The sequence below is a fragment of the Pagrus pagrus genome (assembly GCF_965226575.1).
Source record: "Pagrus pagrus genome assembly, chromosome: 15".
Taxonomy (NCBI): domain Eukaryota; kingdom Metazoa; phylum Chordata; class Actinopteri; order Spariformes; family Sparidae; genus Pagrus; species Pagrus pagrus.
In genome coordinates, this window is record NC_140199.1 from 3,537,804 (window position 1) to 3,553,765 (window position 15,962).

The 15,962-nt window shown below is 40.9% G+C and overlaps 1 protein-coding gene across 5 annotated transcripts in view; it reads left to right on the forward strand.

Annotated features, from left to right (window-relative positions):
* itsn1 (intersectin 1 (SH3 domain protein)) overlaps positions 1-15,962 on the forward strand; it is a 42,208-nt gene that overhangs the window by 1,254 nt on the left and 24,992 nt on the right. For all 5 annotated transcript variants that reach the window (XM_084376359.1, XM_084376358.1, XM_084376361.1 and 2 more), the window contains exons 2-17: positions 6,803-6,864; positions 8,011-8,103; positions 9,140-9,203; positions 9,318-9,478; positions 10,153-10,338; positions 10,649-10,727; positions 11,057-11,157; positions 11,263-11,326; positions 11,419-11,556; positions 11,672-11,766; positions 12,233-12,372; positions 12,664-12,786; positions 13,110-13,259; positions 13,599-13,739; positions 13,949-14,036; positions 14,259-14,398. In XM_084376359.1, coding sequence (XP_084232485.1) covers positions 6,837-6,864; positions 8,011-8,103; positions 9,140-9,203; positions 9,318-9,478; positions 10,153-10,338; positions 10,649-10,727; positions 11,057-11,157; positions 11,263-11,326; positions 11,419-11,556; positions 11,672-11,766; positions 12,233-12,372; positions 12,664-12,786; positions 13,110-13,259; positions 13,599-13,739; positions 13,949-14,036; positions 14,259-14,398 — 1,791 coding nt within the window. In that variant the 5' untranslated portion in view covers positions 6,803-6,836. The remainder of the gene's footprint in view (positions 1-6,802; positions 6,865-8,010; positions 8,104-9,139; positions 9,204-9,317; positions 9,479-10,152; positions 10,339-10,648; positions 10,728-11,056; positions 11,158-11,262; positions 11,327-11,418; positions 11,557-11,671; positions 11,767-12,232; positions 12,373-12,663; positions 12,787-13,109; positions 13,260-13,598; positions 13,740-13,948; positions 14,037-14,258; positions 14,399-15,962) is intronic.

A 15,962-nucleotide genomic window follows, 5' to 3' on the forward strand; every position in this document is an offset into this window, starting at 1 on the left:
AACGGCTCCTTGATTAAGCGATTGATCGGCAATTAGTTATTGCACTTGTTTAATCAAGCAAAATGACAGCTATTCAATGACTGGAAAACTCAGATGTGAATAAGACTAAGGATGCAACAGTTTCATGTTATGATAAATATCATCAGGGTTTCACAATATCACAGCATCCAGTATTACGTAATAATAACAATTTTTATTAGAAGTTGATCTGTAAAGCAATGAAGATAGAAGGCTTTCTTGGTGAACAAATGCTTTATAATATCACAATATATTATGTCCTGACTGATGAAAGAAACGTGAAATGTGTATATATTTTTAATTACATTGATATGGTAGAATTCAGTAGCGTATATAAATTTACACTGTATGAAGACCAGGTTGATCATGTTTCACACCACATTATACCGTGTAACTGGTATATCGCTACAGCCCTAAACAAGACATTTGAAAATGCTCCTCCAGGCTCTCAAATCTTGTGCCAAGCCATTTTCCACATTATAAAAATAATCAATAGATGTAGCCCTAATCGTATCTTTGTGTTTTCTGTCTCTTTGTTTTTCTCACTGTAAAGCACTGGCCTCGAGCCCACACCGGTTACAAGTCTTGCTCAGAAAATCTTCAGCCACAGTCTCATTATCATGTATTGATCAATGATGATAATTTGCTCTGTCGTTATAACACTGGAAAAAATGGACAGAATTATTCATAATGGGTAAGTTTTAGGTGCATTGCTGTATCTACAGTCCTCTTTAAATCATCCTCTGCTCTTTTAGAAAGCGCAAATGTTCACCTCTGAGCACTAAACTTCGTTTAGTCGGTCAAAGTTCAGCAGGTCAAGCCGGCTTTGGGAGAGGGACTTTATGTTCTTGCTTCAAACAGGCTATAAATCGGAACCACATAATACAACGTTTGCCAACATATCCGAGGACTGCATTCAACATTCAACAATTCCAACAGCTTCAAAGGCCAGATTCATAATATGATCCAGCAGCAACAACAAAAAGACAAGCAGTGAAACATTTCAAACAGGGCACGGTCACTCGATCGACACTGGCAAATATTGGCCTCCCGTTTACCTCCAGTCTGTGTGAGCAAAGCGGCAAATGAAACAAATTAGCATCTGGTGGTGAAGCAAATTCTTATCTTGGCTCTACATGGAGTTCAGCTTCGGTGAACTTTGAGTCGCAGACACAACCAGTGGCAGTGAAAATAAGAGTGCGGTTGACCCCCTCAGAGGCGATGGTCATTCACTGACGTGTGACCGTGACCTGAAACATGCCAGATGCATCAGGTAAACCCAGTCGTTCCATTTAGCAAGCTAATGTTACATAGGCTAACATGACCTTAAAGCACCTACTCAGCCTCCTCACAGGTGTTTTCACTTATTGTGCATTGAAAGACCAATTCTCAGTCAATCTGTTTGTTCTAGGGATGAGATTCAATTATTAATAACTGTTAAGAATTTAGCCAATTTAAAAATGTATTAACCGCCGATCAGAAATAAGCACAAACTTGCATCAAAAATGATCTCGTTATGAATTACAAATACTTGCTTATCAAGTATATCAAAATAAAATACAAAATACTGGTATGAGAAAATGTATTTCATTAAAATAAAAGACATTTTTTATGGCATTGTTTTGACTGCTGAAAGAAGTTTTCTTTTCCACAAAAGAACAACAGTTATTGGGTCAATGAAGTGGTGTTTTTGGTTCTGTGACCTGCTCTGACTGTTTTGACTGAGAGCCTTTTACTTTAATACTTAAATCATGACTGGACAGTTTTGCTACTGCAAACCCGTTCAAGGTTAAACAAGAATTCACATGGTGAATTTATGTTGCATTGATGTTGTGAGCAGCTATGACCCTACAAAGTCCCAGTGCTTCAGTTAAGCTTGTCGCCATCCGAGGCATTCTGGTTCCTGCTATCAGTTTTTACATAGTGATAGTGCTAACATTAGCTAGCTGTGGGGGCTATAGGAGCGATGGGAGCCTGAGGCAAGGGTGGAGTGATACAGCAAGAGCTGATGGAGAGACTGCAGTAGTAACGCTGTGAGTGTGTGCTGGACGGGTGGGTGTCCTGTCACCTCTCAGGCTTCACCCTTTTGACATCAGTGTGGTAAGAATGTGTTTCGAGGGAGAGACACAGATCTTAGGTCAGCGTCAGGGGGGTGTGTTGACAGCCAGTGTTTCTTTAGTGTGCGAGTGGGAAAGAGGGGGGGGGGGCTGTGTGTCGAGGGTGTGTGTTAAATGCAAATGCATGTGTTGAGTATGTGTGTGTGTAGAGTGAGAATGCTGGTGTGAAGAGGCTGTGGTTATTAATACCAACACGTAATTGTTTAACCATCCACACGATGAGACAGTCAACGAATAAAATAAATATTCCGGTATTAATTATCAGGTAAACCTTTGATTATTTTTTCCAATTAATTTGCTAATGGTGTCATCTAAAGCATGATAAGATTAATGAAGAACACCCTGCAGAGTTTCCCACAGACATCAAGTTTAGTTTAAAGTGATATTAAATTGTGGAAACCAAGCAAATCTTCACATTCAGTCAATAATGAATTCTGCCAATCCGTTTATTGATTAATTGACTCATCGTTTCTGCTCTACTTCAGACTAAAACAATGGAGGATCAGGTGACTGAGTATTTAGTCAGCACAATGAACTAAAAGGACTGTTATTTTGAGATGTGTCCTGCATATATGGGTCCATTTTGATGTTTGGTGTTGGCTTGTTCTTTTTCCTGTAGCCAACTTGTCGAACAAATTGACATGATACCATGTTGGTATTTATAGTAAGAGCACAATGCACTGGCAGCAGAAGAGGCTGAAATGTTTCTCCATTTTGAAAGTGAAAATCACAGAAGGAGCCAGACTGAAAAAACCCACATAAATCAGGCATTGTGGATCGAAAGGAATTAGGATTTTATCTAAGGCTCTCATATTTACTTGAGCCTTTACATTTTTTATCTTATTCCACTTTGAGAAATGATCCTTTACCTCCCCAGAAATCTCTCTGATTAGATTCAGTTTTGGCCCAGTGTCAAATTAATTTGTTTTTTACAGGATGAATCTAAATAAGGGCTGCACAATAAAGCAAAAATATAATCAATATGGCTAAGTGCAATGTCCAAATCGCAAGAAGCTGCAGTTTTTTATAATGTGTGACTAAACAAATGAAGAGCTGCAGACATATCCCGGCTTGCTGCTTGCACTAAGTTTCTCAATATGTTGTCTCTTGCTTGAAGGACATTTGGCATCAACAAGTTGTTTTTAATTCCAATTGATAATGTGCAATATTTCAAGAAAGACTAACAATGGATCTTGGAATCATTCTCGACATTTCCTGACAGGGAAATTTCTAAATTTAATACAACGTCAGGAATTCATGCATGCTGAAGTCTTCTCAGATCCCTCGACAGAGTATTATGACCCCACTCCACAGTAACTGAGAGTAGGGTAGAGTCAGTTTACCTGCAGTTCATCCCTGGAAGAAGGAAAAGGGGAATGATGGAGAGGGTCAGAAGAAACATGAGGGGGAGGGACAAAGAGAGAAGAGAGTCTGAACCCTAATCTGTATCATGTTATGAAGCTGCCTTAAGAGCATGTGTGTGTGTGCGTGTGCATGTGCATGTGTGTGAGGGGCTTAAACTGGCATCTGCCACAAGCCTTGATAACAGACCAACACTCCAGTAACATCCCAACGCTCTAATTATACAGACTAATCCCACAAATACAATACATGTAAACAGCGAGAACAGAGAAAAAATCCTCAAGTACTCACTGACGATGACAAAGAAAACAGATGCTCGACGGCTCCAACAAACAAACTCACAATCATCAAATCAAGTCAGGCAGTTGACTTTCTGTTGAAGTTTAAATGAAGTTTGCTGCTGGATTTATAATTTGTGACATTATAATTGTCAGATATTTGCACGATTGTTTTCATTATCGCTGAATCTGCTGATCATTTCCTTGATTACTCATTTATTGAAAAAAATGTAACAAATGTTCTACACAATTACCCAGAGCTCATCGTGACGCCTTTAAGTTGCTTCTTTTGTTCAACCAGCAGTCGAAAACCCAAAGACTCTTGACTTACTGTCATATATGACAAAGAAAAGTCATCACAATCATCACATTTAAGAAGCTGGAACCTGCACCTTTTTCGACTTTTTTTGCTTTAAAAATGACTGAAACGGTTAGTCGATTATCAAGATAATTGGTCGTTAATTTTCTTTCGATTGAGTAATCGTTGCAGCTGTCACAAATGAGAAGCCATTTGAATCCAACAGCTCCACCAAAACAAGGTCACTCAGACGATGATTAATGCAAAAGATATCATGGTAAAAACAGGGAGTGCTCCTGCCTTCTGTTTGTAACAAAGGGTGTGATCTCTCTCGCAGCTAGTTTGCTTTGGTCTGAGGTGCTGGCGCTCGTAAACAAAAGTCACTTTGACTCACAAGCAGCTTATTGGCTGGACTGAGGTTTTGCAGCCTGAAATCTGACTAGATTTTGGCCGCAGGAGATGTAAAAGTAAGTCTTGTTCCAATTCCTGTAACTTCACTTCAGGATAACACTGTGCTCTCTGCTGCACTTCACCTCCTTGGGGTTCGTTCCAGTCAAGAGTACTTGAAGAAGGAGCTACATTTTGTCTGAACTGTTTCTGTAGCCAGTTGAGATCTTATTCTGACTAAGCTGACATGCTTTTTCAAACAGTTTGAGTTCAATAATCATCTGGGAAAATAAGGGAAACAAAAAGAGGTAATGCTCAAGAATTTGATTGAATAATACAAATAAAGTTTGACCCCGTTGACCAGCAGTTTGATCGCTCCTGTCCTGTTTTTAAGAGCCAGCTAAAAATCTACTGTAGTTACCCGACTGCTTCAATGTTTCCTTCAGTGGCAACGGCCGTGAAAGTGTGTGTCTGTGTGTGTTTGTGCAGGGTGGGCTTTGTTCGTCTGACCTAGTTAGGCTGGTTACTTTGTCCTCCTGCTCTGATGATAATGAGACACACACACACATACACATAGACACATACCACACACACACACACCCTTGAATAGAGCAAGGACAATTTTCTACTGAAGAAACGGTCCCAGAGAAAATGTCCACATCAGTCTGAGTAACTGTTTCTGTAAAGAGACATTTCAGTTGAGTTGTTTTGATGCTTTGAGCACTTTGGACTAAATTTCCTCCATCTCCGTTATGTTCTGCTGTTGGCTCAAGTCTCAGGAGTGAATATGAAGACTGATACTACATGCCAAGATACCCACGTGATTTTGGATGAACTGACCCTTTAACTGGATTTCTGCTCACCAGTTGCTAAGAACACCACATTTCTGTTTACACCACACTGGGAGAAAAGTCAGCAACCCACACACACACACACACACACACACACACACACACACACACACATACACTCATACATCCACACTGAGTCCTCGTCCGTTTCAGTGTGTGTCAGATTCCTGTTATGGGTTGTCTGCTGGCCACAGGGATACAGGGGAGGGAGGGGAGGCAGGTCTGGATCTGATTAACATACCTCCACTAGAGCAGAGGTATGATACACACAGACACTTCTATATGGAGGTTGTATTGTGACGGGGTAGGACACAGTTTGTTTTTTTTTTAACAGCTATTCAGTTTTAAACCTTGAAAATCATGAATTGAGCTTCTAAACTAATTTGTGAAAAAAAAAGTTTGTTTTTCTAATAAATCTGCCATTCTCTTGTCTCTTTATCTTGTAAATAACAAGTACAAATTCTAGATTTTTGGAAATCACTTTCATTTTTCTATAACTTTATAACATTTTGTCAATCACAACAGTAAATTCTGTCCCACCAGGATCTCAGATTTATTGATTATTGCAGCTTAATTAAAAAATAAGCAGGAACTTTTGCCTTTCTTTCTTAGGCAGGTTGTTTTATTGTCTAAATAGATGTTTCTTCCAACAAACATTGCCTCGTTTTCAGACAAACCCATCATTCTGTAGCACTTATTCCCAGTTTTTCCGTGTCTCCTAGTCAGCAGCTTTGCAGTTTGTTTAGTCTGAAAGAAACGCTGGCTTTAAGAAGACTCCAGTGGCGCTTTTTATCAGCCAACAGTAGAAAAATGGTGTTCACTGTGGTCAGCTCCCAAGTGAGAATGTGTGTAAATGAGTGAGTGTGAAGCAGAGTGGTTTAGAAAACAAGCGAGTAAGCTCAGGCAGCCTGCCCTGCATAAATAAAGGTCTGCTGCCCTGTTGACATGCACAGTGCAGGCACGGCTGACATGGTCCAGTCCCCTGAGGATCGGCACCAGGCTGAACAGCAGACTGATACAAACTTCTTCAGCATGATTTTTTCCATATAGACAAACAAGCTGTATGCCTTATTGAGAACTACTGTGTTTATGTGCTTTAAGTTGGTCTTTATGCATCTAACGCTGCACCTAAACAAACCTTGGAAGTACAGGACCTGTAATGGCTGACTGGGCCGGGGACCAAACTGAAAAAAATCACGACTTCAGCATCAAAAGACAGCAGAGTGGAAAATTAACTCTAAAAAATAATTTCCTCTGACTGACTTTGTCTCCTGTATCAGCACCTTTTGGCAGGTGACTGGACATTATTTGGCACTTTTAATGTGCCCCTGGATCGCCGCCCCTTCACTATGAAAGCATTTTTGTGGCTCACCAGTGAAGTGCTTTAATGTTACTTTATTATTTATGTTACTGCATTATTAAGCAGTTGACTGAGGTGGGATGAGATTGATCAGATAAACACTTAATCTGTTTTTTTCTACGTCGTTTCAGGTGTCGTCGTGTAGTGCAGAACAGTGAGTGAACCATGGCACAGTTCCCCACCACATTCACAGGTCAGTATGTTTGTGTGTAACTGCGATCAAAGATTTTATGAAAGCTGATGTTTGTATTTTCCTCTCAGAGTTGAAGGCACGCTGCTCCATTAACCATCCATCATTTTCCATGAGTGCATCAGAAGACGAGCCACAGCTTAATCCACTCTCATTTTCCATAACCAGTTTTACATCGTAGAATTCCTCCATTATTATTTATTGATCTAACTGTCCAGCACAGTACACTGAATTACGTCAGGGGAGAGGCAGAGTGAAGTCACATGACAACAAGACTGGGCTGCAAAAGTATGCCTCAAAATCAGAAATGTTTAGCAGAGGTGGTAAAAGTACACACATTCTTTACTCGAGTAGAAGTGCAGGGTCCGAAATGTAAAATATAAGACTGATGAACAGTGACAAAGTATTTGTACTTCATTACTTCCCACCTCTAATCTCTAGGCAAAGACTGTATCCACAAAATATGAATAACCATATAAAGCTCCTTATAAAGAAGATTGTAGCAGGAGCTGCATATGTCAAAAGACAACTGAATAAGCAGCTTTTCCAACTGTAGTGAAATGATAATGCTTCCATCAGCATCAACTGTTCTTCCTTTTAAAACGGAGTCACTATGATTCACTAAAACTGTGTAAACCGGAAGGATATGTAAGCTGAAACTGAAGCGTTTCTAACTAACTGACATCTAATTGGTCAAGAAAAATGTAACACAGTTGAAACGGGGAAGTAGAGAAGCGGAACGACTGGTTAATTATTGAGAATGACCAGTGAGGGTGTTACTCTGTCTTGGTTCATGGGAGCACCTTATTGTCAGGCTAAAAACATAGTATGTTCAGTTGCCTTTAGATTGTTAGGGTTGCTGTTAAATTCAAATGATACTCAGCTACAGACTGACGTGTCATGCACTGAGTTATCTAAGGACAGACATCAGCCTCTCGGCCCCTCGCCCGTCCATCCTTTTTTCTTTGCTCATCAGTCTTGAGTTGACACACTTAATAGGAATCCTCTTGCAGGAAGTGAAACTCATGACTCATACATTCTTCTCATTCTTCACTTTTTTCCTCCACCGTCTGTGTCTGGCTTCGGTCTTGACCTTCGGATCCGGTTTCTCATCTGTAACACTGTATGTGTGTTTGTTTTGTGTGCTAGGTCCAGATGTGTTTCTGATCTCGGTGGATGAGAGAGCCAAACATGATCAGCAGTTTCACAGCCTCTCTCCCACTGCCGGGGGTTACATCACAGGTAACTATCGCTCTCTCTCTCTCTCTTTCCTCTATCTACACACCACACACACCCTTATATGGATAAAGTGAGATGGGGACATGAACAAGGACAGTGTCGCTTAAGGTCTTCAGTGCTTGGATGCGTGAATCTGAATTCACACTCTCAAATGATGACATACTTTATCATAACGGCTTTATGTTATTGCCTGTATGTCAGTGTTTTTGTCCTCTATGTCACTTTTTTGTCCTACTATCTCACTGATAAAAAAAGAAAAAAAAAGAAAACTAAATTTGAATCAGACAAAAACCCTTTATCCTTACAGCCAAGTTTAATGTTACAGTTCAATTTCAAATCACAATGTTCCTCAAAAATCCAATCAGCCATTCAACAAATACATTATTGGGATTCCCCACCAGCCCAGTAAGTGGTATTAGATACTCTACGATAGTAAAGATAAGATATGTAGGGCTGCAACTAACATTTATTTTCATTACTGATTTAATCTATCATTTATATTCTCAGTCAATCTAATGATTGTTTGGATTGGATTGGAAAGTCTTCATTGTCCCCGAGGGGCAATCTGGTTTGCAACAGCAGTCGACACAACCAGCACACATCATCATAGAATAATACAATAAACGTAAACATAATACATATAACGTACAGGAGGTCATCAGAAAATGGGGATTAATACCCATCAGAATTTAAAAAGAAAAGGTGAAGTGAAAATATTTGGAATTATTTGTCTCACCAAATCTCCAAAACCCAAACATATTCTGTTTGCTATCATAAGAGTAATAAAATATCTACTGTGAAGAAGCTGAAGCAACTAATTAATCGTCCAATCCTTTTAAAAGTTGCATCATGTAACTTGTTGCCATTACGTAGTTTGTTGTATTGACTGTGCATTAAAGAGATATTTTATATTTCTGTTAGCGTCCTAACAGTTACAGCTAAGATCCAATATTTTCTATTTTCTCGTGTGGGCTGAAGTATCCTTTCTTTTTTGCATCTGTCCTTTGATCTCACATAATGTTTCTGTTTGTCCATCAAGGCGACCAAGCCAGGAATTTCTTCCTTCAATCAGGACTTCCCCCTCCCATCCTGGCCCAAATCTGGTGAGCAACATCGTCAGGAAGTTATAACCGGCTCTGGGATATCAGATTAAAAATCACACAATGATGAAGTTGTACTCTGTCTCAGCAATTTGTCTTCTTCTTCTTCCTTTGAAGGGCTCTGGCTGATATGAACAGTGATGGCCGTATGGACATCCACGAGTTCTCCATCGCCATGAAACTCATCAAACTGAAACTCCAGGGTCACCCTCTGCCCCCGTCGCTTCCTCCCAGTATGAAACAACCCCCACTGCCTTTACCACCCCAGGGTGGCTTTGGTAAGACTGACAAAACTACACAAAGTGCTATGTGTGTTTGTATAACTGTATTATGTTTATGGCAGCTGACAGGATGTCTGCCGGCTTGTTTTGTTTGAGTCACACTGCCTTAAATGCAATTTTAGGCTGTGACTGATTGTGAGACTAAATCATGACGATGATCTTTTTAATTTAATTTCTCCTCTGTGGTGGTTGTGATGTCCACTGCTGATAAGTAGCAGAAGAAACACTGCCCACAGTTTAATGTAATAACATAGATGTAATCTTTTGCCATCAGTTCATGTGACAACTGCTTTTCCTTGAGGTTTTTCGATGTCTTGTTGAGCCTGGAAAAAGGCAGCGATAAAACTGTGTGTGCTAGTAAAACACAGTGGGTGTATTAAGGATACGGATGATGTCACTCTTTTCCAAAGGTCATTTTGGAAATGTTTGCTCAGTCACTCTCCGTCTGTTGCACCTTCAGGGCTGATCAATAAAGTTGTAATGCAAACACAGCACGGAGTCATAATGTCCCTCTCCTTCAGAGAGCACTGTGGCTCTGACACCCTGTTAACAGTATGAATATAAAATGGGGGACGTGAGAAATATTGATGATATTCTCTCTTTGATCTCTTTCTCTCATCCCTCGTGCATGTGTCTAATAATCACGTCTGTACTGTATTTCTGTTCTCCAGGCATGCCTCCCATGGCTTCCATCTCAGCCCCTCTTTCAGGCGTGCCTCCGCTCCCCCTGCCACCTCTGCCTGTCGGTGTGTCTCCGCCACTCGTCTCGTCGGCCCCGCCTCCCCTCCCCCAGCCCATCGCCAACGGAGCTCCTCCCACAGGCATGATGCAGCCCATCTCAGGCTTCTCCCACCCAGGTAACAACGCAGGGGAAGGTGGTGTTTTGAAATGTTCTGAGCTTCTGTTTACACATAATATTTACATTACAGAGAGCCAGATGCTGTTTTTTACGTCTTTATGAAAGCTGTACTGTGCTGTAGCAGTCCACTGTTTTGTAATGAAGGGTGAACTTTTTAGAAGATGTAACAGATCGAGCTGTGAGCCAGGGTTACCAGCTTGGATTCAGTGTTTGAATTTGTAAATAACTGAAAAAACTGGACAAAAAAATGGACACAAAAGTTTAGTGAAGAACCTCTGACTTAAACGGACTCTTTCTGTCTCTCTCAGCTCCCTCTGTCAACAAGTCCTCTTCATTTAATCGTTCCAGTACCAAGTTGCAGAAGGGGCCGTCCTTGGACGCTGCAAGGTAGGCTACATAATCACAGATGTTTGCAACATTTCACCCCAAAAGCGATCTACTTAAATGAGAAAAAACGTGATCCATGTGTCAAATCTTTGTCATGGTTACACCCAACTTGTTGACATGCTTTAAGCTCAGGGGGAAAAATAAAAGTGAAAGTAAGCTGTATACTTAGACCACTCAAGGAGCGTAGGAGCATTTTGAAAGTGTATCCTACATTATATATGGTTATTTTTCCTTTCAACCTGCTCTGTTGTAATCTTTTGGTGTGTCTTCTCATTGTTTCTCTCGTCACATCATTCTCCTCTGTTCTTTATTTTCTGTACTCACGTCAGTGGTCTGCCTCCGCCTGATTGGGCCGTTCCTCAGTCCTCCAGGCTGAAGTACAGACAGCTTTTTAACTCTCATGACAAGATGATGAGTGGACATCTCACAGGTATTTATTATTTGTGATAATATCTCTGCCCTGTTTACCACAGCATTAAATGCATTTGGTGACGTTTCTTCCTCTCCCTGTGATGTGTTTTTGTCTGTGTCCCAGGTCCTCAGGCTCGTACTATCCTGATGCAGTCCAGTCTTCCTCAGGGCCAGCTGGCCACAATATGGTGAGTACATTAAAATTCAACTGTTAAATCTAGAACAAAAGGGGAGTGGAAACTCATGGCATCAATCTTGCACCATCTTCTTTTTCCTTTAGGAGCCTCTCAGATATCGACCAGGATGGAAAGCTAACGGCTGAGGAGTTTATTTTAGCCATGCACCTCATAGATATGGCCATGTCAGGGTTACCGCTGCCCCCTGTGTTACCACCAGATTACCTCCCACCCACTTTCAGGTAAATACTGTAACCAATTACCCCTTTAATTGATTTACTTTATCAATCTGGCAAAACTGACAGTGTGTACTGATAATATTGATCGTTTTTTACAATTTGTGTTTGTGTCTTAAAGGCGGGTGCGAAGTGACAGTGTTCAGTCGGACCAGAAGAGCGTCCAGGAGGAGGCAGAGGAGGAGGCAGAAGCCAACCTGGACAAGAAACTACCAGGTGACTGGTCCTGGACATATTATGGGTGAAACTGGGACTAGATCTGCCCATGGCGATGTGGCTTCAACACCCTGCTGTGATTTTGGATATACAAAAATGTTTTAAAAAACAGTATTCAGAGTCTTGAAAACGCTTCTCAGAACCATCTGAAATAGTTGTTTTGGTGATCTGTGAGCTGCTTAGCTACCATGAACTTCTCCATTCCTTCTTGAGAAGCAGTCTTCATTGAGGCGACAGCAGTCCGCTTTGCTTTTCTATCAGTTTTCTAGCCACTCCTCATTGACATTCATGTGAACAAAAGCAGTTAAAAATAAAGCAGACGTGTGTATGTGTGCTGGTTTTAGTCCTGTGTCCACCAGAAACACACAAGGCACATTCACCCTTTTCCCCCACTTATTACATCTTTAAAAATGTCTAATCGTAGCCTGTATGTCGTTTATTTTTTACTTCCTTTGTATCTCCACAGTGACGTTTGAGGATAAGAAGAGGGAGAACTTTGAGCGAGGAAACCTGGAATTGGAGAAGAGACGTCAGGCTCTGCAAGAGCAGCAGAGGAAAGAGCAGGAGAGGCTGGCAGCTCTGGAGAGAGAGGAACTAGAGAGAAAGGTAAACTATCATAACTGTATTCATTTATCTTTGCAACACGGTGTGCATTTGAATTAGTCATGGTTTATGGGTCCTGTATAAGGCTGTGAAGTATTTGCATTTATAATGGCCACAGTGCTTTCACTGTAAAAGCTACAGTGTGCTGTGTCCTTTAAATTTATCAGTAAGTAAATTACATTTACCCTGAGTCTTGAAACTAGGAGGAAATGGAAATGCATTTGGTTGACCTGCAACAAATGATTGTTCTGTTGTTTGTTCTGCATTAACAGTTTTTGTATGTTTGTGTTTCAGGAGCGTGAGCGTCTGGAGCAAGAGAGGAGACGACAGCATGAGCTAGAAAGACAACTGGAGAGACAGAGAGAGCTGGAGAGGCAGAGAGAAGAGGAGAGACGCAAAGAGATAGAGAGGAGAGAGGTATGAAGGACAGAAAGTGATAACCTGCTATCTGCGTTTTAATTGAAGAGTTGTGGTTGAGGTGCAGTTTACTGCTGCAAAGGTGTAATTACATCTGCTGCAGATAACTTGGAGGCCTTTCACTGCTCACCACCGCCCTCTTTTCATCTAAAGAGCCCAATTTACATTCCTACAGCAGACTGCTTGTTGTGTATAATGAAGTGTGTAATGTATGAATAAAAAATGTTGTTATGTAATATGCAATCTCGTGTAAGTTTTGAATGCAGGTCTTTGAGCTGTATATAATCATAGTGTTTTGGCGTATGTGTGTGTCGTCTGTCCAGGCTGCTAAGCGTGAATTAGAGCGTCAGCGTCAGCTGGAGTGGGAGCGTCAACGTCGCCAGGAGCTTCTGACTCAAAGAAACAGAGAGCAGGAGAGTATAGTGCTGCTCAAAGCCAGGAAGAAGACCCTGGAGTTTGAACTGGAGGCCCTGGTAACCAATCACACGTACCCATACCAAGTCACATAATCAAACATTGACAACAAGCCATATGCATGGCAGTTATTTAGAGTCAAAGCGGATTGGTATAAGCTGCTGAGGAAATTCTGCAGAGACACAAGCTCAGTATGTCACCTGGCACCGAGCTGATTGTTGAGTTGGCAAATGGAGCACAAGTACTAACAAAGTCACTGTATTGTAGAGAGTTAATCCAAAGCAATCAACTAATACCAACAGGAAGCTGTTAACTTATTGTTTCTGCGACCTAATACTTTGTACATAAGCAGAAGTGTAATAGTATATTCCTTTCCGTCTGACTCTCCCTATCTTCAGAATGATAAGAAGACCCAGTTGGAGGGCAAACTGAAGGATGTTCGGTTTCGTCTGTCAGCTCAGCGGAGAGAGGTGGAGCAGACCAATCAGACCAGAGAAACACGCATTGCTGAAATCACCCTGTTACAACAGCAGCTGCAGGTTCGCAAACAAATCAGCAAATAAACACAAATTCATTTCTGCCACATCTTTAATCACCTGAGTCATTTATGTAAGAAACAGACACATTCTTTGTTTATTAATTTAGTAAAATTGTGACGGGTATTTTTTGATAAACTTTACTTTACCTCATGAAGAAGGAATATTATTTTCTGTGACTTTTCTTGATGTGATTTTCTGGTCATCTGCAGGACTCCCAGCAGTGGTTGGGGAGGCTAATACCTGATAAACAGAGTCTAAACGACCAGCTGAAACAGGTTCAACAGAACAGTCTGCATCGTGAGTACCATATAAGCTAAACACGCACTCAAATGTATATGTCAACAATGCATATTCTTGCCTTGATGTTAGAGAGCATTCTTGATTGGTTTTAATGAAATCCTGAGCAAGCAGGAGTACTGGCTAACTGATTCTCTGATTGACGCACTAACTGATGCAATACTAAGGTCTGTGACTAATAAACCTAACCTGATCCACCACTGTCTGTGTTTGTGTCTTTAGGTGACAGTCTGTCGTCCCTGCAGAAGGCTGTGGAGCAGAAGGAGACCAGCAGACAGCAGCTCAGAGAACAGCTGGATGCTGTGGAGAGAGAAACGAGGGCCAAACTGCTGGAAATAGACGCTTTCAACACCCAGCTGAAGGTAAACAGCCAGTTGACTAACAACTAACGCATTAATACAAGACACGAGGGAAAGGTCACGTGTACTTCTGTAATCACGTCGACTAACTACGTAATCGCCTTAATGAACTAAATAGTTAACAAACTAACTTAGCAGAGTACACCAGAGATACATTCATGCTGTAATTACACAGCACGTTAATGGTGCGTGTCCACAGGATCCGGCATTTACACATTTCCCATTCGTTATCTATGTGCGCAGCTTTACCAGGCATTCTGGTAGCGTTGCGTTGCCCTCTCCTCATATGCATAAATTTTAGGTCCAGGCTTCTTCATGCAAATCAGAGGTGTCCAGCGCTCCTCGCTGCTTCTGCAATCTCCTGATAACTATAAAACCTAACAATAGTCGAGTTAAAATAAAGACAAATTTGGCAACTGCATGGTTTATTTCCCTACTAAAATATCTTTAGAAACACATTTCGCTGAATTCAAGTTTCTAAATGAGCCGCCATGTTGGTCCAGTTTGAAACCACAGAGCAGACGAGCCATGAGTGGCGTTTGTTCAGTCAGTGCAATTGTAGGAGGGTGTTGGTCTAGAGTCCAATGATAGGAAACGGTGCAAACCCTTACGTCCCAAAATGCCCCTGTGGACTCGTACCATACATGTTTTAAAATGAATAAAACATGTCTTTAATTCAACATAAACTTAGAACAGGGTTACCCAACAATAGATCATAAAGTGAAAGTAAATTAATACGAGAATAAATTAGGGAAAGCAAAAAGTAAAGCGCTCATATTTTTTATAGAAGTGGGAGGATAGTAACCTGTTTTTCCAAGTCTTATGAAGTCGACCCCTGTAATAATGAAATCTGTTGGAGGGTCTTGACTTAGAAATTGTTCAAATTGAAACTAAAAAAGTTGATTAAAAGACTTCATCAAACACTGGTACGACTTTTTATGTTCCTGTAACATAAAAATGAAGTAGTGGCATGTGCTATGTGATATATTGCTAAAGCTTTATCGATTCAAAAAAGTCTGTTTAACTACGTCCAATTAACGAGCCTGCTAACCCAGTAAATGTTTTGCTGAATGAAATATTGTCCCCATTCAAACATTGGATTGTTGTTGTGACTGTAGCTTTAAATCCTGTCCTGTCCTGTTCCACATAACCCCGTCCTCACACTAGTTTAATATACTCACAATATTCATGTTTAGTGATGTGTTTAAAGTTTTCATATTTTAATCTGACCACTCTATCTGTGCTTGTTGATGTTGGTGTCATATTAATGTGGCTTGCTGTGTTTTTGGAGAGAACTAGCTGTGCACAGGAACACTGAGTGCTTTCCCAGACAGCTGCTTCAGTTTACTAGTGAGAGACGAAGATGGAGGGATTTTTTCTCCTCAGGGTTGAAGCACAGCAGTCTGTTTATGTTTCCTAGACTACCTTTTGTCCTGTTTCTGGTTCTCCCCTCGTTTCCCCCAGAACACAGAGTCAGGTCAGAGAGAGGAGAATAAATCTGTGGTCTGTTCCAGTGAGGAGGAGAGGAGAATGAGAAAGAAGAGAAGGAAGAGAGGGAAGCAGAGAC